Genomic DNA, 24,386 nt, shown 5'->3' on the forward strand with positions numbered 1-24,386 from the left:
TTAGTTAAAGGCTTACCACTTGCCAGGTATTATTCTAAGCATTTTATATACAACCCCTTATTTAGTCAACGTGACAGTCCTATTAATATATTTTAGATTAGAAAACTGAGGTTTGGAAACATTAAATGACATTTTTATGGACTTGAAAACAGATTGGTTTAACTCTACAACATATGTTATAGAATTCAGTTTAATTGAATTGTGTCCCCTCAAAAAAGTTATGTTGAACTTCTAACTCCAGATGCTGTTTCAGAACATGACTATATTTGGAAACAGAGTCATTACAGATGCAATTAGTTAAGATGAGATCATTCTGGGCTACGGTTGGCCCTGGCGTCCTTATAACAAGATGGTGTATGAAGACAGGAAGAATGCTATGTGATGCCACAGGCAGTGACTGGAATAATGCAGCTGCAAGGAAGGAATGGCAAGGTTTGCCAGCAAGTCATAGAAGCTAGGAAAGATTCCTTCAGATTTCAGAGGGAGTATGGCCCTGCCAACACTTTAAATGTGGAATTCTAGCCTCTAGAACTGAGACAATAAATTTCTGTGGCTTTAAGTTTGTACCAGTTTGTGGTACTTTGTTATGTGAGTCCTAAACCCTAGGAAATGAATACAACCACACATCACCTCCTACACTGAAAACACATATGTAAGTTGCATGTGTATCTGCTGATTGATCAAAATGTACTTCTGAATAAAGAACTTGAGTTTGCCATTTTGCTTTATGAGATTCTGGAAAAAATAGTGAAAGTGTTAGTCTATCAGTTGCGTCCGACTCTTTCAGACCCCATGGACTGCAGCCCACCAGACTCTTCTATATATGGAATTCTCCAGGCAAGAATATCAAAGTGGGTAGCCTGCATTGCTGGCAGATTCTTTACCTTCTGAGCCACCAGGGAAGTCCCTTATGAGATCCTAGTTAACATTAACAGAATTTTAAAGATAATCATTTTTAGATGGTAAAACATCTAAACATCTTTATCAAAAACACCATATATTAATGCATTACAATTGTACATCTTCATAAGGAAGATGTCTATGAAATCTAGAATAATTTTTGCAGATTGAAGATAACTTACCCATAAGAACATTGTGAATAATGCTGTTTTGTGATAATCTTGATAGATTTCCAAATTCTGTAGTTGTTTGTAAAACTCCAGTATCTGTGAAATTATGATAATAATAGTAGATCCTATGTTTGTCCCATAGTAATAATTCTGGCATTGCTGAATATAAGAAATATGGAATTAAAAAAGTGTCAATAGTGACATCTAATGCAAAGTCTTGGAATACCCATTGTATTGTATCTTCATTGTATATCACTAGGTAAATTGTTTTGGAGGTGTTACATATAATGCAGTAATTTAATAACAAGGCAAGTTCCAAAGGGTGTCCTGTATACTCAACATTGTGTATAGTCAGAGTAGCAGTTGGTGACATATTTAGAAGTCCTTTCAGTTTTTCAGTAGTTACTATTTTAACAAATTTAAGAACAGTATATCCAAGATAAACTTCATTTTCTGTCCAGATTGCCATGTCGCTTCTTCTTTCTTTATCCTGTGACAAAATAGAAAACAATTAGAATATCTTTGATTTTAGAGAGGGTGCTAACAGTTCCTGTCTTCTATAGTGCAACACTTAAAAATAAAACACAGTAACTACTAAGGTTTAATTTGTATTGTATTTCTGAACAATACTTCAGACATAGAAGTTACATGGAAATATATTACACATAGATATAAAAATAAATTATTCCAGTAATTTTATTCTTTTATATACTTTTTCTATCAATGGAAACAATTAATTTAAATTCCCTTTTAAATCCTCAAAGAGCATTAGCCTTCTCTTTTCTTATGTATTTATCTACTCTGACCAGGAGTGTCCCTTAGACTTTGATGTTTACTAAGGTCAAGAAATAAGGATACTTCAAACATTATTTTTGGAATTCCAACTTCCTTTGCTAAAGAGAAGAGAGAACTTAAAACCTGAGACAAAACAGTACTACCCTTTGATGGACACTGTTAGAGGGGAAGACCACCCAGAGATGCTATGTCTGAGATTCAGTGGGTGTAATTTCATTTAGGGAGCCAGTTACCCCCTTTTCCCCATCTCCCCTCCCCCAAATGGTTCTAATTCTTAAAGATTTTTACTTAAAATGGAAGTTCTATGTCCATGACAATCAACAGAGTCTTTTGTGCATATCTTGTCTCTCAAAATAAAAAGATTTGTACATTTATTTAATGTACAAATATCTAGTCTATACTCAAACAGTATGTGGAAAGAAATCGAACTGATAACTAAAAAATAGAGAGACCATTCGGGGTAAAAAGATGTTTTGCCAAATGAAGATTCAATTTAAAACCTAGAACTTCTGTTGCTGAAAATGAGTGCGAAACAATTCTCAAGAAGGAAATAGATTAGAAACAAAATGATGAGCCCTTTATAGAAAAGACTCACAGTTATTCTCACTGTTCTTGGCAGAGGGATGGGAAGGGGAATTGGTCATAAACAGATAGATGGGAACTCCAGTGAGCCCCAGCCATGTAATGAGATTATACCTACCCAAAACTCTTTCCTACAGATCTTCACTTAGTGCTTGGGTATAGTTAGCCAATGTCTTGGGGCAAGGCAGGAAAGTGGAGCAATCCCTCTGTTAACATTCGTGGCCTCTCCCAAATATAAAGCAGTAACCTTCTGAAGACAGGGAGGGGACAGGTACCAGGGCAACAAAGTTGAGAAAAATCTGTCAGCATTCTGGATGCTCAGCTACCATATACAGGAAGTGGGATAAGAGAGTTAAGACAAGCTCTCCTTCTGAGATATACATGGTCTTCACTGAGAGTATAAAGCAGTCTCCATGCAAGGATTAGGGGCAGGGAAGCAAGAGAGAGAGAGAAATCTCCCAAGGCAAGAAATCCTGGGGCTGATGAGAAAGGAAAGAGAAATCCTCAGTGATTTAAAAAAAAAAAAAAAGCTGGCAGCATAGATGACTCTCTTAGGATTTGGAAAGCTGTTGACTCAGTTACAAAGTATGAAGAGATCTCTGGAATCTCGTCAGTGCTGAGACTCCAGGCACAGCAGAAAAGAAAATTGCTATGATGAAACACTGAAAATCTAGTGGAAAGACAAACAAGAATGCAGAGATGGGGAATTATAGCTAAGATATGTAGATGATTAAAAAAAAAACAAAAACAGAATAGGGAACTTCCCTGGTGGTCCAGTGGTCAAGAATCCACTTGCCAATGCAGGGCACATAGATCCTGTCCCTGGCTCGGGAAGATCCCACATGCTGCAGAGCAACTAAGCCTGTGTGCCACAACTACTGAGCCTGCGTGCTGCAACTACTGAAGCCCACATACCTAGAGCTGTGCTCTGCAACAAGAGAAGCCACTGCAATGAGAAGCCTGAGCTCTGCAACTAGAGAGTAGCCTCTACTCACCTCAAGTAGAGAAAGCCCACATGCAGCAACTAAGACCCAGCGCAGCCAAAAATAAATTAAAAAAGAAAAAAAAAAAAAACAGAATGGAAATGCTAGAAATTAAAGATATGATACGAGGAATAAAGACATTACTAGATGGATTTAAGAGTTAACTGAGAATAGCAAGAGTGAAAGAGCAGTGGATTTGATGACAGGTTAATAGCATGTATCCTAACTGAAATACAAATTAAAAAAAATCAGGGCATCTGCCCATATGAAGTCTCACATATATATGTTTCTGGAATCCTAGAAGAAGAGGAAAAAGAAACTGGTGCAGAAGAAGTATTTGAAGAAATAATGTTCAAGAACATCCAAAAATTAATGGAAGAAATGATCCCAGAAATCCAAGAAGCTCAACTGAACCACAAACAGGAAAAATACAAAGGAAATTACACATAAGCACATAATAAAAATGCTGAAAACCAAAGATAAAATGAAGGATCTAAAGGAGAAATGAGTAAAAAAGACACATTATATACTTGAGAACAATGACTGGAATAATGGCTCACTTCTTAACAAAAATGATGAAAGCCATAGGATAACCAAATGTCTTTGTAAATTGCTTTAAAAACAACTGAAAAACAATAAAACCCACCTGTCATTATATAATTCTGTATTGGGTGGAAATGAAGGCAAAAAATAAAGACACTTTCTGTTCTGTTCAGTAGCTAAGTTGTGTCTGACTCGCTGTGACCCCCTGGACTGCAGAATGCCAGGCTTCCCTGTCTTTCACCCATCCCTTGGAGCTTACTCCAATTCATGCCCATTGAGTCGGTGATGCCATCCAACCATCTCATCCTCTGTCGTCCCCTTCTCCTCCTACCTTCAATCTTTCCCAGCATCAGGGTCTTTTCCAATGAGTCAGTTCTTTTCATCAAGTGGCCAAAGTACTGGAGTTTCAGCTTCTGCATCAGTCCTTCCAATGAACACCCAGAACTGATTTCCTTTAGGATGGACTGGTTGAATCTCCTTGCAGTCCAAGAGACTCTCAAGAGTCTTCTCCAACACCATAGTTCAATAGCATCAATTCTTTGGTGCTCAGCTTTCTTTACAGTCCAATTCTCACATCCATACACAACTACTGGAAAAACCATAGCCTTGATTAGATTGACCTTTGTTGGCAAAGTAATGTCTCTGCTTTTTAATATGCTATCTAGGTTGGTCATAACTTTCCTTCCAAGGAGTAAGCGTCTTTTAATTTTATGGCTGCACTCACCACCTGCAGTGATTTTGGAGCCCAAGAAAATAAAGTCTCTCACTGTTTCCATTGTTTCCCCATCTATTTGCCATGAAGTGATGGGACAAGATGCCATGGTCTTAGTTTTCTGAATGTTGAGCTTTAAGCCAACTTTCTCACTCTCCTCTTTTACTTTCATCAAGAGGCTCTTTAGTTCTTCTTCACTTTCTGCCATTAGAGTGGTGTCATCTGCATATCTAAGGTTATTGACATTTCTCCCGGCAATCTTGATTCCAGCTTGGGCTTCATCCAGTCCAGCATTTCTCATGATGTACTCTGCATATAAGTTAAATAATTAGGATGACAATATACAGCCTTGATGTACTCCTTTCCCTATTTGGAACCAGTCTCTTGTTCCATGTCCAGCTCTAACTGTTGCTTCCCGACCTGCTACAGGTTTCTCAAGAGGCAGGTCAGGTGGTCTGGTAGTCCCAGCTCTTGAAGAATCTTCCACAGTTTGTGGTGATCCACAGAGTCAAAGGCTTTGGCATAGTCAATAAAGCAGAAATAGATGTTTTTCTGGAACTCTCTTGCTTTTTCAGTGATCCAGCGGATGTTGGCAATTTGATCTCTGGTTCCTCTGCCTTTTCCAAAACCAGCTTGAACATCTGAAAGTTCACAGTTCACGTATTGTTGAAGCCTGGCTTGGAGAATTTTGAGCATTACTTTACTAGTGTTTGAGATGAGTGGAATTGTGCAGTAGTTTGAGCATTCTTTGGCATTGCCTTTCTTAGGGATTAGAATGAAAACTGACCTTTTCCAGTCCTGTGGTGACTGCTGAGTTTTCCAAATTTGCTGGCATATTGAGTGCAGCACTTTCACAGCATCATCTTTTAGGATTTGAAATAGCTCAACTGAAATGCCATCACCTCAACTAGCATTGTTCGTAGTGATGCTTCCTAAGGCCCACTTGACATCACATTCTAGGATGTCTGGCTCTAGGTGAATGATCACACCATCATGATTATCTGGGTCCTGAGATCCTTTTTGTATAATTCTTGTGTATTCTTGCCACCTCTTCTTAATATCTTCTGCTTCTGTTAGGTCCATATCATTTCTGTCCTTTATTGTGCCCATCTTTGCATGAAATGTTCCCTTCATGTCTCTAATTTTCTTGAAGAGATCTTTAGTCTTTCCCATTCCATTGTTTTCCTCTATTTCTTTGCATTTATCACTGAGGAAGGCTTTCTTGTCTCTCCTTGCTGTTCTTTGGAACTCTGAATTTAGGTATGTCTTTCCTTTTCTCCTTTGCCTTTCACTTCTCTTCTTTTCACAGGTATTTGTAAGGGCTCCTCAGATAGCCATTTTGCATTTCTTTTTCTTGGGGATGGCCTTGATCACTGGCTCCTATAGAATGTCATGAGTCTCCATCCACAGTTCTTCAGGCACTCTATCAGATCTAGTCCCTTGAATCTATTTGTCACTTCCACTATATAAACCTAAGGGATTTGATTTCTGTCATACCTGAATGGTCTAGTGGTTTTCCCTAGTTTCTCAATTTAAGTCTGAATTTGGCAATAAGGAGTTCATGATCTGAGCCACAGTCAGCTCCCAGTCTTGTTTTTGCTGACTGTATAGAGCTTCTCCTCTTTGGCTGCAAAGAATATAATCAATCTGATTTCAGTATTGACCATCTGGTAATGTCCATGTGTAGAGTCTTCTCTTGTGTTGTTGGAAGAGGGTGTTTGCTCTGACCAGTGCATTCTCTTGACAAAATTCTATTAGCTTTTGCCCTGATTCATTCTGTACTCCAAGGCCAAATTTGCCTATTACTCCAGGTATTTCTTGATTTCCAACTTTTTCATTCCAGTCCCCTATAAGGAAAAGGACATCTTTTTTTGGGTGTTAGTTCTGGAAGATCTGTAGGTCTTCATAGAACCATTCAACTTTAGCTTCTTCAGCATTACTGGTCAGGGCATAGACTTGGATTACTGTGATATTGAAAGGTTTGCCTTGGAAACGAACAGAGATCATTCTGTTGTTTTTAAGATTGCATCCAAGTACTGCATTTTGGACTCTTTTGTTGACTATGATGGCTACTCCATTTCTTCTAAGGGATTCTTGCCCACAGTAGTAGATATAATGGTCATCTGAGTTAAATTCACCCGTTCCACTCCCTTTTAGTTCACTGATTCCTGAAATGTCAACATTCACTCCTGCCATCTCCTGTTTGATCACTTCCAGTTTGCCTTGATTCATGGACCTAACATTCCAGGTTCCTCTGCAATATTGCTCTTTACAGCATTGAACTTTACTTCCATCACCAGTCATATCCACAACTGGGTGTTGTTTTTGCTTTGGCTCCATCTCTTCATTCTTTTTGGAGTTATTTCTCCACTGATCTCCAGGAGCATATTAGGCACCTACTGACCTGTGGAGTTCATATTTCAGTGTCCCATCTTTTTGTCTTTTCATACTGTTCATGTAGATAAGCTTAGGAAGAATTCAAAATTTTAAAAATATTCTGCATTCCAACCAAGATCTACATTTTTAGTGGCATTTATTTCTAGATTTTTTTTTTCCATACTGATAGAATCAGCTTCTTAATTTCTACGAAAGCCAATAGGATTTTAATTGAAGTGCTGCTTTTCTCAAGCATTCTCATTGTAACAATATTGCATGTTTTCCACCTATGAACAAGATACATTTTCATACATATCAAGCTATGAAACATTATACATGTCTTTTACGTCACTCAATAATATTTGTAGTTTTAAAGTGTATATATTTGCATATCTTTTATCAGGTTTATTCCTAAGTATTTAATATTTTAAATTCTATTTAAGCAGTATTTTTAAAAATTTCAATTTATGATTATTCATTTATATGTTTATATCTTTCATATACAAAATTAAATTGCTATATAAATATGCGGTTGACTTTTTTATATTGATCTTATATACTGCAACCTGGTAAACACACTTATTAGCCCTGTAACTTAAAAAAAATAGATTTCATAATCTTTTCTACATCTAAAAGTGTTTGAATAAAGACAGTCCTTTTCAATACAGATTCCTTTTATTCATTTCTTAACTCATTGCACCTGCCGAAACTGTCAATACAATGTTGAATAGATGTGGTGTGGGCAAACATTCTCACCTTGTTCCTTATTTTAAGCAAGAAATGGAAGAAAGGAACAAAGGAGCAAATGGTGTTAATAAAAAATGAACACCAAGTGGCAGGTTTAACCAATAACAGCATTTTTCATCAAATCTGAGAAGAGTAAATAACAGTCTTTTACCATTGGACAATGTTAGCTTAAGGTTTCTCATAAATGTTCTGTGTTAGGTTGAGGAAGTTCTCTTTTATTCTTAATTTGCTGATTTTTAAAATTAATTGTGTATACTACATTTTGTCAAATGCTTTTATATGTACCTATTGAGATGATCATATGGGTTTTTAAAATTATTTTCTAATAAGGTGAATTATGTTGATTGATTTTCTATTGCAAGTCATTCTTTTATTTCTAAATTAAACCCACTTGGTCATGATGTATTTTCCTTTTTATATATTTTTAGATCTGGTTTACTAACACTTTGTTCATAGGTTTTAAATCTTTGTTAGTAAGAGATATTGGTCTGCAGTTTTATATTCTTGTCATGTGTTGTTCTTGGTTGTTGTATCACATAATGCTGGCCTCACTGAATAAATTGGGAAGTATCCCCCTTGTTCAGTTTTCTGAAAGATTTTAGAAATTGTGGCATTTATTTTAAAATATCATAGAATTCACTGATGAAATACTCTTGGCGTGAAGTTTTCTGTGTGGGAAGGTTTTTAAATAACAAATTCAATTTCTTTAATTGATATGGGGGTGTAGCTGTTACATATGTCATCTTAGGGAAGCTCTGGTAGTTTGCATAAAATTTGTTTTAACTTTGTATTCAGAGTTGTTTGACTTGGCCCCACTCTGCAATAGGTTTGCACCAGTCAAGAGGCCACCTGATCCATGAAGACAGCTACACAGAAACCCAGCCCTGTCCTCCAAGGGGTTGCAGAAGCCCCACATCTGCTGGGCCACACAACCAACTGAGCAAGAAGCCTACCCTGCTCTCCAATGGGCGCACAGCCACCACCCAAAGGGCAGCCTCACAGCCAGCTTGGCCAGCCTCACTGACCAGCATGCCCACTAGTCAGCCCCACCACAAGGGAAGTGTGTATTCACAGTACATGTCAGGGGTACCACTAAAGAATATAGTTCTGGTAACCAAAGGGGTGTGCTGTTGGGCCCCATAGACTGTCTACTATGCAAAGCTACTTTTGCAAGTTCAGGAGACACAGCTGACCTATCTAACATGTGGAAGTAAACAGTAAAGAACTGGGAAAATGAGGCAGATGATTATGTTCCAAATGAAGAAACAAGACAAAATCCCAGAAAAAGAATTTAGCAAAGTGGAGATAAGCAATATATCTGATAAAGAGATCAAGATAATGAACATAAAATGCTCAATGAATTTGGGAGAATGAATGAATATAGTAAGAATTTCAACAGAGTTAGAAAATATATAACAAGAGCTAGAGCGGAAGAATATAAAAGCTAAAATGAAAAACATCCTAGAAGGTATTGACAATAAGATTAGATGATACAGAGGAATTAATCAGTGGCCAGGAAGACAGAGTAGTGAAAACCATATGAACTGTCCTTTTGGGACAACATCAATGCAACATCATACTAACATTTGCATTATGAGGAGAAGATAAAAGGAAAAGAGAGAAAGAAAGAGGCAGAGAATTTATTTGAAGAAATAAGAGCTGAAAACTTCACTAACCTGAGAAAAGAAACAGACATCCAGGTCCAGGAAGCACAGAGGGTTGCCAAACAAGATGAATACAGAGACAAAATATAATTAAAATGACAAAAAAAAAAAAAAAAAAAAAAATTAAAGATAAAGAGAGAATCTTAAGAGCAACAAGAGAAAAGCAACTAGTTATATATAGGGGAACTGCCATAAGAGAATTATCGGACTTTTCAGGATAGACTCTACAGGCCAGAAAGAGTGGCAAAACGTATATAAAGAGATAAAAGGAAAAAACCTACAACCGAAAATAGTTGCTGCTGTTGTTTAGTCACTAAGTCACGTCCAACTCTTTTGCGACCCCATAGACTGTAGCCCGCCAGGTTCCTCTGTCCATGGGATTTCTCAGACAAGAACACTGGAGTGGGTTGCCATTTCCTTCTCCAGGGGATCTTCCCGACCCAGGGATTGAACCCACATCTCCTGCATTGGCAGGCAAATTCTTTACGTCTAGACCACCTGGGAAGACCAAACAGTTCGGTAAATATATCTAAATGTGCAGGTGTAATATACATATATATGTAATCTTTTACTAACCTTTAATAAATAGTTGATCCAACACCACCTTCTTGATGTAATGCCAATAATTCCACCATCAGGAAGATTTGCATTGCTTCCCAGTCTTGTAAATGTATTATAATTTTTTAAGTAAAGAATACCATTTATTAAGAAAAAAATTCCATCCCGTGATAGGGTCACATCAGACACATTGTGTCTTTCATCTTCAGTCAGAATATTTGGAGGCACTCTGATTCTGGTCCAAGTATGGAATGAATCATTTGTCTGAAAGGTCTCCATGTCAGCTACTACCACAACAAATGAAGGAGAACAAGCAGCCCAACTTGCTATTAACTGACTACCCCGTGGTGAAGATATTGGTAAAAACCCAGGAATCTCAGGTATTGTCAGCATAGGAGAAGTCAGCAGGAAAAGACTATTTGCAATAAAGCAGTCTTGAAAAGCCACTGGATTTCCTTTAACCTCTTTTAGCACATCACTTTTTGTCATTGGTACCGAGATATACCATTTCCTAAGAGAAAAATAGAAAATATAAAAGTAAAATGCACCCCCTCTTTCTTCTCATTCATCCTGCATGGTGCTGGCATCATCTTTATTTTTTTAACATTTCTTTTCTTTTCTTTTATTGGAGAATAATTGCTTTACAATGTTGTGGTGGCCTCTGCCATACATCAGTGTCAATCAGTCATAATTTTATATACACAGATACATATATATGTATCTATATATATACATTCCTTCCTTCTTGAGCCCCCCTCCACGCGCCTCCCCCATCCCACCCCTCTAGGTCATCACAGAAAACCAGGTTGAACTCCCTGTGTTATACAGACGCTTCCCACTAGTTATTTTACATTTTACATATTTTATATATAATAGTGTATATATGTTAGTGCTACTTTCTCAATTTGTGCTACTCTCCCTGTCCCCTGCTGTGTCCACCAGACCATTCTCTACAACTGCATCTCCATTTCTTCTCTGTAAATAGTTTCATTAGTACTGTTTTTCTAGATTCCATATATATGCATTAATATATGATATTTGTTTTTCTTTTTGACCTAACTTCACTCTGTATAACAGGCTCTAGGTTCATCCACCTCGTTTATCATCTTTTATAAAAATTTTTATTTTTATCAACATAAGTCTGGGTAAAACAAAACAATATTAAAACGCCACCACAGTCCCATTTCTCCTCATTCCTCACTTTAGTTTCCAAAAGAAAACAGTTTTGATTCTTGCAGCTCTATGTTCTGAAATGTCTCCATTATCTCAAATAAATATTCTTCTACTGCTCTCTTAATATGTAATTTTGTTCATTTTGGCTTCTTATATGACACATGAAACTATTTCTGCCACATAATATACCTGCCTGTACATCTCTTTTTTCAAGTTAATATCATAGTGTTTAGCTAAATTTATAGTATTTACATTGTTATTTAATACATATATATATATTGTTAACTACTGAGAAAGTCATAATTACGTTTTCCTATGTGTATTATTTTCCTATATGTATATTTACAATATTTCCCATAAAGTTAATGATTTCGCTTAAAAATGTGCTCAGTTTTCTAAGTTTCCCAATAGGTAATTAAAACGGTGCTCCACAATATCTTCCATGTGGTAAATGCAGAGGTAACCTAGTACTTCTTTCTTGAAATTTTCTTTCTTTATTCCCTGGGTTGAAGTCACCATTTACTGGGTCCAATGCTTTGATCTTTCTTGTTTTGTTAAAGCACATTTTTTAGTACCTCTCTGTTAACAGGTATGCGAACATAAAATTTTTGAGACTCTGAATACCCCAAAATATCTTTATTTTACATAAAGATATGTAATTTGGCTAGATAGATAGAGACTTCAAAATTTTGAAGGCATTTTCTCCAGCCTTGCATATTCAGCTTTACCAATGGGAAGTCAGACGACACATTGACTCTTGTTATTATTCAAATGAGGTGCCTTTCTATAAGTTTTTTAAGATTGTCACTTTTTTTCTTTGTATTATAAAATTTGACAGGGCTGGGTCTATCTTTTGAAGTGGACACACAAATGTATTTGTGAAAACAAGCACTCTGATATGTATCTTAAAACTTATAAGAAGTTCTAAGGAGAATTTCTCAGCAGGGCAATTCAGGAGACATCAGTTTAAAGAATGTTCAGTAAATGCTTCTTGAGTTTCCTATTTACTCAATGAATATACACTCGGTTGGTGGTGATGGCATTCTGTCCACTCGGAATGAGGTCCTGCCAGGTGAAGGAAACCCCATGTTGGGGGAATTGAAGGTATGTTATCAAACTTCTATGCCCTAAACCATGACACCATTAAACTTGATCCAATTATTGCTTTTGGCAAGCCACACCACTGACTAACATTGATTTCAAGCACCAGTTGGTCTTTTAAAATCATCAGTATCATTTTGTTATTGTCTACTGACTATATAATAATCTCATAAGCAGCCATAGAACAATTATTTATCAGTGACTATTGTGTTTGGTTGGATAACTGGTTACCTACAAGATCTAGGAAGGACCCAAGACTGAAGGCCTGGCCAAGCATACTGAGCTTTTCAGTTTTCCATGTCTATCATTTTGCTTTCAAATCTTTGATTTTTTAAAAAAAAATTGTGACTACATTTATACACGTTTCAAATTCTTTTCTTCTCATTTTATAGCATCTTAGTCACCTTTTATGTATATAATATCTTCTCTTATTTCTGTGTACACAGTATATTTTTTTGTGAACTTTCTTTTGCTTCCTGCTGTGTCCTATGTCCTCTGAATTGAGTTGTTCTGTTTATTGATTTAGGTCTCTGAATCTGTTCGAAGCTTTCTGTAATTGGTGGTCCTTTAATATTTAATATTAAATGTCCTTTAATATTTAAGGGAGAAGCAGAAACAAGTTGTGAGATACCTCTGAGGTATACTTCTTATTCCCATTGTGCCTCACTCTGCTTCTCCCCTCCTGATTCCAAATTTAAGTTATCTTAAGTAGTTATAACTTGTTAATTCAAATGCTTTTGGGAGGAGATATGCTAGGTTTCCATATTCAGGGAGCATGATTGCAGGTACCCTAGAGAACGTCCTTTCAGAATTCCCTTCTGCAAGCTCTCAATTAACAGAATTTCTGTGCTCTATGAAGTCAGTTACCAGTTCTCTCTCTGCTTTCTATTTTCTGGGCTTGCTTAAAAACTACTTAGAAAATTCAGTGGCCCATACATTATATCCAGGAAAAAGTTCAAACTATTCCAATACTTTAATGGAATCTTAATCTTTCCCCCTATTCAATCCCATATGCCACATTATATATCAGGTGTTCTTTTGTTCAGTCACTCAGTCGTGTCTGACTCTTTGCAACTCCATGGGCTGCAGCATGCCAGGCTTCCCTGTCTTTCACCATCTCTTGGAGTTTTCTCAAACTCATGTCCATTGAGTCGGTGATGCCATCCAACCAGCTCATCCTCTGTCATCCCCTTCTCCTCCAGCCTTCAATCTTTCCCAGCATCAGGGTCTGTTCCAATGAGTCGGCTCTTCACATCGGGTGGCCAAAGTATTGGAGCTTCAGCTTCAGTATCAGTGCATCCAATGATTATTCAGGATTGATTCCCTTTAGGATGGATTTGATTGACCTCCTTGCAGTCCAAGGGACTCTCAAGAGTCTTCTCCAGCACCACAGTTCAAAAGCATCAATTCTTTGGTGCTCAGCCTTCTTTATGTCCAGTTCTCATATGCATGCATGACAATTGGAAAAACCATAACTTTACCTAGATGGACCTTTGTTGGCAAAATAATGTCTCTGCTTTTTAAGACATTATCTGAGTTTATCATAGGTTTTCTTCCCAGGAGCAAGCGTCTTCTAATTTCAAGGCTGCAGTCACAATCTGAAATGATTTTTGGAATCCAAGAAAATAAAGTCTGTCATTGTTTCATTGTTTCCCCGTCTATTTGCCATGAAGTGATGAGACCAGATGCCATGATCTTCGTTTTTTGAATGCTGTTTTAAGCCGTTTTCCACTCTCCTCTTTCACTTTCATCACAAGATTCTTATTTGCTTTCTGCCATAAGGGTAGTGTCATCTGCGTATCTGAGGTTATTGCTATTTCTCCCGGCAATCTTGATTCCAGCTTGTGCTTCATCCAGCCCAACATTTCTCATGATGTGCTCTGCATATATTAAATAAACAGGGTGACAATATACAGCCATGACGTACTCCTTTTCCAATTTGGAACAAGCCTGTTGTTCCATGACCAGTTCTAACTGTTGCTTCCTGACCTGCATACAGATTTCTCAAGAGACAGCTCAGGGGGTCTGGTATTCCTATCTCTTGAAGAATATTCCAGTTTGTTGTGATCCACACAGTGAAAGGCTTTGGCATAGTCAACAAAGCAGAAGTAGGTGTTTTTCTAAAATTCTCTTGTTTTTCCTATGATCCAGCGGATGTTGGCAATTTGATCTCTGGTTCCTCTGCCTTTTCTAAAGCCAGCTTGAACATCTGGAAGTTCTCGGTTCATGTACTGTTGAAGCCTGGCTTGGAGAATTTTGAGCATCACTTCGTTAGCATGTGAAATGAGTGCAATTGTGCAGTAGTTTGAGCATTCTTTGGTGTTGTCTGTCTTTGGATTGGAATGAAAACTGACCTTTTCCAGTCCTGTGGCCATTGCTGAATTTTCCAAATTTGCTGGCATATTGAGTGCAGCACTTTTACAGCATCATCTTTTAGGATTTGAAATAGCTCAACTGGAATTCCATCACCTCCACTAGCTTGTTCATAGTGATGCTAAGGCCCCCTTGACTTCGTACTCCACGATGTCTGGCTCTAGGTGAGCAGTCACACCACCATGGTTATCTGCATCATTAAGATCTTTTTTGTATAGTTCTGTGTATTCTTGCTACCTCTTCTGCTTCTGTTAGGTCCATACTATTTCTATCCTTTAATTGTGCCCATCGTTGCAGGAAATATTCCCTTTGTATCTCTGATTTTCTTGACGATGTCTCTAGTCTTTCCCATTCTGTGTTTTTTTTTTTTTTTTTTTCCCATTCTGTTTCTTTGCACTGTTCACTTAGGAAGGCTTTCCTGTCTTTCCTTGCTATTCTGTGGAACTCTGTATTCAGATGGGTTTATCTTTCCTTTTCTCCTTTGCTTTTCATTTCTCTTCTTTTCTCAGCTATCTGTAAGACCTCCTCAGACTACCATTTTGCCTTTTTGCATTTCTTTTTCTTGGGGATAGTCTTGATCACCGCCTCTGGTACAATGTTATGAACTTCCATCCATAGTTCTTCAGGTACTCTATCAAATCTAATCCCTTGAATCTATTTCTCTCTTTCACTGTATAATCATAATGGATTTGATTTAGGTCATACCTGAATGGTCTAGTGGTTTTCCCTACTTTCTTCAATTTAAGTCTGAATTTGGCAATAAGGAGTTCATGATCTGAGCCACAGTCGTCAGCTCCTGGTCTTGTTTTTGCTGACTGTATAGAGCTTCTTCATCTCTGGCTGCAAGGAATGTAATCAATCTGATTTCGGTGTTGACCATCTGGTGATGTTCATGTGTAGAGTCATCTCTCATGTTGTTGGAAGAGGGTGTTTGCTCTGACTAGTGCATTCTCTTGGCAAAACTGTGTTAGCCTTTTCCCTGATTCATTTTGTACTCCATGGCCAAACTAGCCTTTTTCTCCAGGTATCTCGACTTCTTACTTTTGCATTCCAATCCCCCATGATGAAAAGGGCATCTTTTTTTCTGCTGTTAGTTCTAGAAGGTCTTATAGGTCTTCATAGAACTGTTCAGCTTCTTCAGCATTAGTGGTTGTGGCATAGACTTGGATTACTGTGATACTGAATGGTTTGCCTTGGAAATGAACGGAGATCATTCTGTCATTTTTGAGACTTTGTTGACTGTGAGGGTACTCCATTTCTTCTAAGGGATTGTTGCCCATTCCATTCCATTCTAGTTCACTGATTTCTAAAATGTCGATGTTCATTCTTGCCATCTCCTGTTTGACCACTTTCAATTTACCTTGATTCATGGACCTAACATTCCAGGTTCCTATGCAATATTGTTCTTTACAGCTTTGGACTTTACTTTTACCACCAGACACATCCACAACTGGACATTTTTTCCACTTTGACTCAGACTTTTCATTCATTCTGGAGCTATTTCTCCACTCTTCTCCAGTAGCATATTGGACAGCTTCCGACCTGGGGAGTTCATCTTTCAGGGTCACATCTTTCTGCATTTTTATACTGTGCATGGGGTTCTTAAGGCAAGAATGCAGAAGTAGTTTGCCATTCCTTTTTCCTTCAATATTATGCTTGTGAAATACATTCATGTTGATTTGTGTTGCTGTGTCTAATTATGCAAGAGAATGTTTATCCATTTCCCTATGAAAGGAAATTAGAGTTTCAAATTTTTTCCTTTCAGAAAAATGCTGCTACAAATATACTTTCACATATCTCTTGATTCACCTGTGCGTGGGTTTCTCTAAGGTAAACACAGGTGTTGAATTGCTCAACCATTGAATACATGCATCTTCAACTTTGTCTGACAATGTAAAAATATCTTTCAAATTGCTTGTGCCAATTTATACTTCTGCTAGCAATGTAAGTGTTCCCATTGTTGCACATTGCTATGGTGTGAATGTTTGTGTTTGCTCAGTATTCATATATTGAAATACTAATGCCCAATATGATGGTAATAGTGGGGCCTTAGGGAGGTAAGTCATGAGGGTAGAGCTCTCATAAGTGGGATTAATGCCCTTGTAAAAGAAGCCCAAGAGAGCTCCCCAGCCTGTTCTGCCATGTGAGGATATGGTGAGAATTCTGATACCCAAAAGAGGGCCCTCGATCAACCATACTGGCATCCTGATTTCAGATTTCCAGCCTTCAGAACTGTGAAAAATAAGCTTCTGTTGTTATAAGTCACCCAGCTTGTGGTATTTTGTTACAGAAGCCTGAATAGACTGATATGTTTTCATTAATAACATTATAAAATGTTAACATATTTATCAGTCTCTGTGTGTAAATGGTCCTCTTTGGGCTATTAATATTTTTCTCTAATTATCAATAAAGTGAAACATCACTTCATGTTCCTATTAATGAGTATTTATCAAATCTTTGATTTTATAATTTGAGATACTTTTATTAATTATAGAAATTATTTTCTATCCTGAGGCAATAAAGATATTATCCTATCTCTTTCTAAAATTTTCAGCTTAGCCTTTCACATATATGTCTTCTGAAGTTGTTTTATTATTATCATAATTATTATTAATCTGAGATTATTTTAATGTATGATATGAGGTAAGTATTGAGCTTCCCTGATAACTCAGTTGGAAAAGAATCTGCCTGCAATGCAGGAGACCCCCGTTCAAGGCCTGGGTCAGGAAGATCCGCTGGAGAAGGGATAGGCTACCCACTCCAGTATTCTTGGTCTTCCCTTGTGGCTCAGCTGGTAAAGAATCCTCTTGAAATGTGGAAAACTTGGGTTCAGTCTCTGGGTTGGGAAGATCCCCTGGAGAAGGGAAAGGCTACCCACTCCAGTATTCTGGCCAGGAGAATTCCATGGACTAAGTCCATGGGGTCGCAAAGAGTCAGACCCGAATAAGCAACTTTCACTTTCTCTTTCACGAGGTAAGTAATATATGATATGAGGTAAAAATAAAGTAAAGCTTTATTCTGTCCCTACTGAGATGACATGCAGTTTTCTCCTTTATTAATGTAATAAATTATGTTAAAACATTTAAAATATTATACTAACCTTGCACTTCTGGTATAAACCAACTTGACTATATGTCATTTCTCTTTTCATGTATTATTGGATTTATTTTGCTAATATTTTATTCAGAGTTTTGCATCTAGGTTCATAAATGACATTAGCATATAAGTTTTCTTTCTCATATATACTTTGCCTGAATTGACATATGCAAACTTGGTAACTTCATTTTGCAAGTCAGGATTGAAATTTTCTGAGTCAGTGCTCTCTCATTCTCCTTAAAGATTGCTAAATACTGATTAAGTTTCTTCATAGTTAAAATATTGCTCAACTCCTGTATTTCCTTTTGAATCATGTTTGAAAAACTGTATTTTCTAGAATGTTTTTTCTTTAAGTTTTCAGATGTATTGGTCTATAATTGCTTATGTATCTGTTCCATCACTAATCTTTTTCCCTTTTTAAGAATGTAGATTAGTCTTTCCACATTTTTTTCACATTTCTGGTTCATACAAACCCTTTTATCTCAACTCAATGCCACCTCTAAGATGGTATCTAAATATATTTCTCTCTGTATTATCATTTAGTATAGTTTTTCATAGTTCTTGATACAATATATTATGTTATTTACATATTTACTTGTTAATTATCCATTTCCCATGTTAGAATAATTTGAATTCTTGAATTTCCACTTAAAATTTGAATATAGAAGGTAGGAACCTTGACTGTACTCCTGGTTTCTAACTGTAGCTTGATTTGTAGATGTACAACAAAGATTTGCTGAATTAATTGTGAAAACCAACTGATATACATGTTGCCAAAAAACTAAGTTAAATCTATACTTATTCTGTATTAGTTACCATGAAGTTGAATTTCTTTTTTTAATTAACTTCCCATATACTTATTTTATTAAAGTACAGGTGACATACAATATTATGTTCATTTCAGGTGTACAACATAGTGATTTGACAATCAAAGTAATAACACAGTGATCACCATGATAAATTTAGTAATCATCTGTTACCATACAAACTTATTACAGTATTACTGCTATATTCCTATACTGTATATTATATCCCTGTGAATTATTGTGTAATTACAGGTTTGTACCTCTTAATTCCCTTCGCTTATTTCATCAAAGTCCCCACACCTCCCACCGCTGGCAGCCACCAGTTTGTTCTCTGTAACTATGTCTGTTTCTATTTTACTTTGACTTTTATTTTATTTTTATTTTTTTCTGAGACACAGTGTGAATTGCTCCACTAAATTGTTTGACTTTTAGATTGCACATGCAAGTGAGATCATACAGTATTTTTCTTTCTTTGTCTGACCTAATTCATTTAGCATAATACTCTCTAGGTCCATCCATGTTGTAAATAGCAGGATTTCATTATTTTTTATGGCTGAGTAATAGTTCATTGTGTCTGTGTATGTATCCCATCTTTATTGGTTCATCTACTGATGGATATTTAGGTTGCTTCCATATCTTGGCTATTGTAAATAATGCTGCAGTGAACACATCTATCTTTTCAATTAATGTTTTTATTTTCTTAGGGCAAATATCCAGAAGTGGAATTGCTAGATCATATGGTAGTTCTATTTTTAATTTCTTGAGGAAGTTCTTCCATAGTGGCTATGCCAATTAACATTCCCACCAAGAGTGCGTGTTGTTCAGTTGCTCAGTAGTATCCGACTCTTTGTGACTCCATGGACTGCAGCACACCAGGCTTCCCTGTCTTTCACTCTCTCCCAGAGTTTGCTCAAACTCATGTCCATTAAGTCCATAATGCCATCCAATCATCTCATTCTCTGTCGCCCCACTCTCCTCTTGCCCTCAATCGTTCCCAGCATCACAGTCTTTTCCAGTGAGTTGGTTCTTCACATTGGGTGGCCAAAGTATTGGAGCTTCAACTTTAGTATCAGTCCTTTCAATGAATATTCAGTGTTGATTTCCCTTAGGATTGACTGGTTTGATCTCTTTGCTGTTCAAGCGACTCTCAAGAGTCTCAAGCGTCTTCTCCAGCACCACAGTTCAAAAGCATCAATTCTTCGCCACTCAACCTTCAACTCTCATACCCATAAATGACTACTGGGGTCATGTACTACATGGAGTGTACGACACATATTTATTAAATGGAGTGCATCAGGGTTCCCTTTTCTCCACATCCTTGCCAACATTTGTTATTTTGTTATCTTTTTGATCATCAAAAAGATATGGTATCTCACTGTGGTTTTTGATTTGTATTTCCCTGAGTACTAGTCATATTGAGCATCTTTTCATGTGTCTATTGGTCATTTATATGCATTCTCTGGAGAAATGTCTTTTCACATCATTTTCCCATCTTTAAATTGGATTTTACTTGATATTGATTTGTATGACTTTTTTATACAATCTAGATATTATTATTTCTTTTTCTGTGCAAAAGTGTTACACCATTTAGATATTAGCTTATTAGATATAACATTTTCTAATATCTTCTCCAATCAGGAGTTTGCCTATCCATTTTACTGATGGTGTCCTTCTCTGTGTGAAAGTGTTTTAGTTTGGGAATTACCTAGTGGTCAAGTAGTTAAGTGGTTAGAACTCGGTGCTTTCACTGCTATAGACCCAGATTCAATTCCTGGTTGGGGAAACTAAGATCCTATAAATTGTGTGGCATGCCTCTTCCCTCCCTGGCCCAAAAAAAAAAAAAAGCTTTTGATGCAGTCCATTTGTTTATATTTGCTTTTGTTGTCCTTGCCTGAGACCAAACAAGAAAAACACTACCAATACCAACAGCAAAGAGCACAGTGCTTACGTTTTCTTCTAGGAGTTTCATCACTCCAGAGGTGACACTTTAGTCTTTAATCCATTTTGAGTTTATTTTTATATATGGTGTAAGAAATTGGCCCAGTTTTATTCTTTTCTCCATTGTATATTCTTGTTTTCTTCACTGTAGATTAATTGACCATATATAAGTGTGGGTATATTTCTGGGTTCTCTATTCTGTTCCATTGACCTATGTGTCTATTTTTGCACCAGTATCATACTTTTAAATTACTATAACTATGAAATTACTGTTACTATAATGCTGTTGTATAGTTTCTATTAGATTGTGATTCCTCCAGCTATGTTCTTCTTTCTCAAGATTGCTTGGATATTCAGGATTTTTTGTATTTTCATACATGTTTTAGGATTATTTTAGTTCTGTAAAAAATGCCATTGGTAAAAAAAAAAAAATGCCATTGGTATTTTGATAGGAACTGCACTGAATCTGTAGATTGATTTGGGTAGTATGGGCATATAACAATATGAGTTTTTCCAGTTCCTGAGCAAGTATTATATTTCTATTTATTTGTGTCTTCTTCAGTTTCCTTTATCAATGTCTTATACTTCTCAGAATACAGGTTTTTAACCTCCTTGGTTAAATTTATTCCTATGTATTTTATTCTTTTTGATGCAATTTTAAGTGAGATTGCTTTCTTAATTTCTCTCTGTCATAGTTTTGTTACTAGCACATAGAAATGCAACAGATTTATATATGCTAATTTTATTTTCTGCAACTTTTTTTTTTTTAGTTCTAATAGTATTTTGGTAGGATCGATAGGATTTTTAATATATAATACCATGTCATCTGCAAACAGTTTTACTTTTTCCTTTCCAATATAGATTCATTTTATTTATTTTTTAATGTCTGATTGCTGTGGATGAAAATTTTTATGCTATGTTGATGAAAGTGTAGAGAGTGGACATCCTTGTCTTGTTTCTGATCATAGGGAAATGCTTTCAGCCTTTCACCATTGAGTATAATATTAGCTGTGGGTTTGTCATATGTGGCCTTTTTTATGTTCAGATATGTTCATTTGGGCTTCCTAGGTGGCTCAGTGGTAAAGAATCTGCCTGCCAATGCAGGAGACATAGGTTTGATCCTTGGGTTAGAATATCCCCTGGAGGAGGAAATGGCAACCCACTCCAGTATTCTTGCCTGGAGAATCCCATGGACAGAGGAGCCTAGCGGGCTACAGTCCACAGAGTCATAGAGTCGGACACAACTAAGACTGAGCACACACACATTTCCTTTGTACGCACTTTGTTGAGAGCCTTTATCATAAATGGATGTTGAATTTGTGAAAAGTTTTATTGTGCATCTATTGAGATGATCACATGATTTTTATCTTTTATTTAGTTAATGTGGTGTATCACAGTGATTGATTTGTGGATGTTGATTCACCCTTCTTTCCCTGGGATAAATCTCACTTGATCATGGTATAAGATTTTATTTAATGAATTGTTGAATTTGGTTTGCTAATATTTTGTTGAGTAATTTTGCATCTGTGTTCATTAGTGATACTGGCTTGTAATTTTCTTCTTTGTAGTGTCTATGTCTGGCTTTAGTAACAAGGTGATGCCAGCCTCATAGAATGAGCTCCTGTTCAGTTTTTTGAGGGATAGTTTAAGAAGAATAGTTTATTAAGTCTTCATTAAATGTTCAGTAGAATTCACCTGTAAAGGCGTCTAGTCCTGGACTTTGGTTGGTTAGAATTTTTTGATTTCTGATTCAATTTAGTTACTAATGATTGGCCTGTGCAGATTTTCTATTTCTTCCGGATTCAGTCTTAGAAGATTGTATGTTTCCAGGAATCCTTCCATTTCTCTGGTTTGTCCTATGTGTTGGTGTATGATTTTTCATAAGTAATTTCTTATATTTTGTATTTCTATGGTGTCCATTGTAACCTCTCTTTCACTTCTGAGTTTATCTACCTGCACCAAATTTCTTTTTTCTTGATGTGTCTGGCTATTGTTTTATCAACTTTGCTTATCTTTTCAAAGAACAAACTCTCCATTCACCCTTCCTTCCCTCTTTCCGTCTTTGTTTCATTTGTTTCCACTCTGATTTCATTATTTCTTTCCTTCTACTAACTTTAGACTTTGTTTATTCTTCTTTTTCTAGTTCCTTTAGGTATAAGTTTAGATTGTTTACAATTTTCTTCTTTCCTGATGTAACCTGTATTGCTATAAACATCTCTCTTAGAATTGCCTTTGTTGCATCCCATGGACTTTAGAATGTTATATTTCCACTTTCATTTGTCTCAATGTGTTAGTTATTTTCTCTTTGATATTTACAGTGACCACCAAAGGTTGTATAGACTCCATATGCTTGTGCTTTTACCTAGTTTCTTCTTGTAGCTGATTTCTAGTCTCATACCATTATGACTGGAAAAAATGTGTGATATGATTTCAATCTTTTTAAATTTATTGAGACTCATTTTGTGTTCTTACATGTAACCTATCCTGGAGAATATTCCATATGTATCTAAAAGAATGTGTATTCTGATGTTTTGGGGTGAAATGTTCTGTATGCATCTCATAGGGTCATCTGTTCTAATGTGTCATTTAATGCCAGTGTTTCCTTATTGGTTTTCTGTATAGATAATCTGTCCATTAATATAAGTGGGGTTTAAAGGACCCTGTTGTTACTGTATTACTGTCAACTTCTCCTGTTATGTCTGTTAATATTTCCTTTATGTATTTAGATATTCCTACATTGGGTGCTTATATATTTACAAATGTTATAATTCTTCTTGGATTGATCTCTTTATCATTATTAATGTTCCAATCTGTCTTTTGTTACAGTTCATGTTAAAGTCTATTTTGTTTAATGTAAATATTGTTAGCCCAGCTATATTTTTGCTTTCATTTTCATGGAATACAGGCAATCTTTGGTGATATTATGGGTTCAGTTCCAGACCATCACATAAAGCACATATTGCAGTAAAGCAAGTCACATGATTGTTTTTGTTTCCCAGTGCATAGAAATAGCATGTGTACATGCTGTAGTCTACTGAGTGTCCAAGTGCATTATCTAAAAGAAAAAGGTATACACCTTTATCAAAAAGACTTTATTGGTAAAAAATAAAAACCAAAATTTGAATCTTCAGTAATTGTGATCATTTTGCAATAGTAGTATCAAGGATCACTGATCACAGACCATCATTAATATTTATTGTTCTTCAGTCACAAAGTCATGTCTGACTCTTTGTGACCCCATGGACTGCAGCACACCAGGCTTCCCTCTCCCTATCTCCTAGAGTTTGCTCAAACTCATGCCCACTGAGTCTGTGATGCCATCCAACCATCTCATTCTCTGTTGCCCCCTTCTCCTCTTGCCCTCAATCTTTCTCAGCATCGGGCACTTTGCACAGGTGGCCAAAGTATTGGAGCTTCAGCTTCAGCATCAGTCCTTCCAATGAATATTCAGGGTTGATTTACTTCAGGATCGATTGGTTTGATCTCTTCAATGTCCAAGGGACTCCCAAGAGTCTTCTCCAGCACCACAGTTCAAAAGCATCAATTCTTCGACACTCTGTCTTCCTTATGGTCCAACTCTCACATCCATACATGACTACTGGAAAGACCACAGCTTTGACTATATGGACCTTTGTCAGCAAAGTGATGTCTCTGCTTTTTAATATGCTGTCTTCTGTCCAGACTTGTCATAGCTTTCCTTCCAAGAAGCAAGCATCTTCTAATTTCATGGCTGTAGTTATTAACATTATTATTACATAAAATATAATATAATAATATAAACAATAACAAAAAGTCTTAAATATTGCAAGAATTACAAAATGTGGCACAGAGACACAAATTGAACAAATGCTGTTATAAAAAATGGTATT

At 36.4% G+C, this 24,386-nt stretch overlaps 1 protein-coding gene across 1 annotated transcript in view; it reads right to left on the reverse strand.

Moving 5' to 3' along the window:
- Positions 1-24,386, reverse strand: part of CATSPERE (catsper channel auxiliary subunit epsilon) — a 134,745-nt gene that overhangs the window by 35,282 nt on the left and 75,077 nt on the right. The window contains exons 9-10 of the mRNA XM_065937129.1: positions 10,049-10,541; positions 1,083-1,560 (exon numbers count right to left, since the gene is read on the reverse strand). Coding sequence (XP_065793201.1) covers positions 1,083-1,560; positions 10,049-10,541 — 971 coding nt within the window. The remainder of the gene's footprint in view (positions 1-1,082; positions 1,561-10,048; positions 10,542-24,386) is intronic.

Source organism: Muntiacus reevesi, chromosome 5, assembly GCF_963930625.1.
Source record: "Muntiacus reevesi chromosome 5, mMunRee1.1, whole genome shotgun sequence".
Taxonomy (NCBI): domain Eukaryota; kingdom Metazoa; phylum Chordata; class Mammalia; order Artiodactyla; family Cervidae; genus Muntiacus; species Muntiacus reevesi.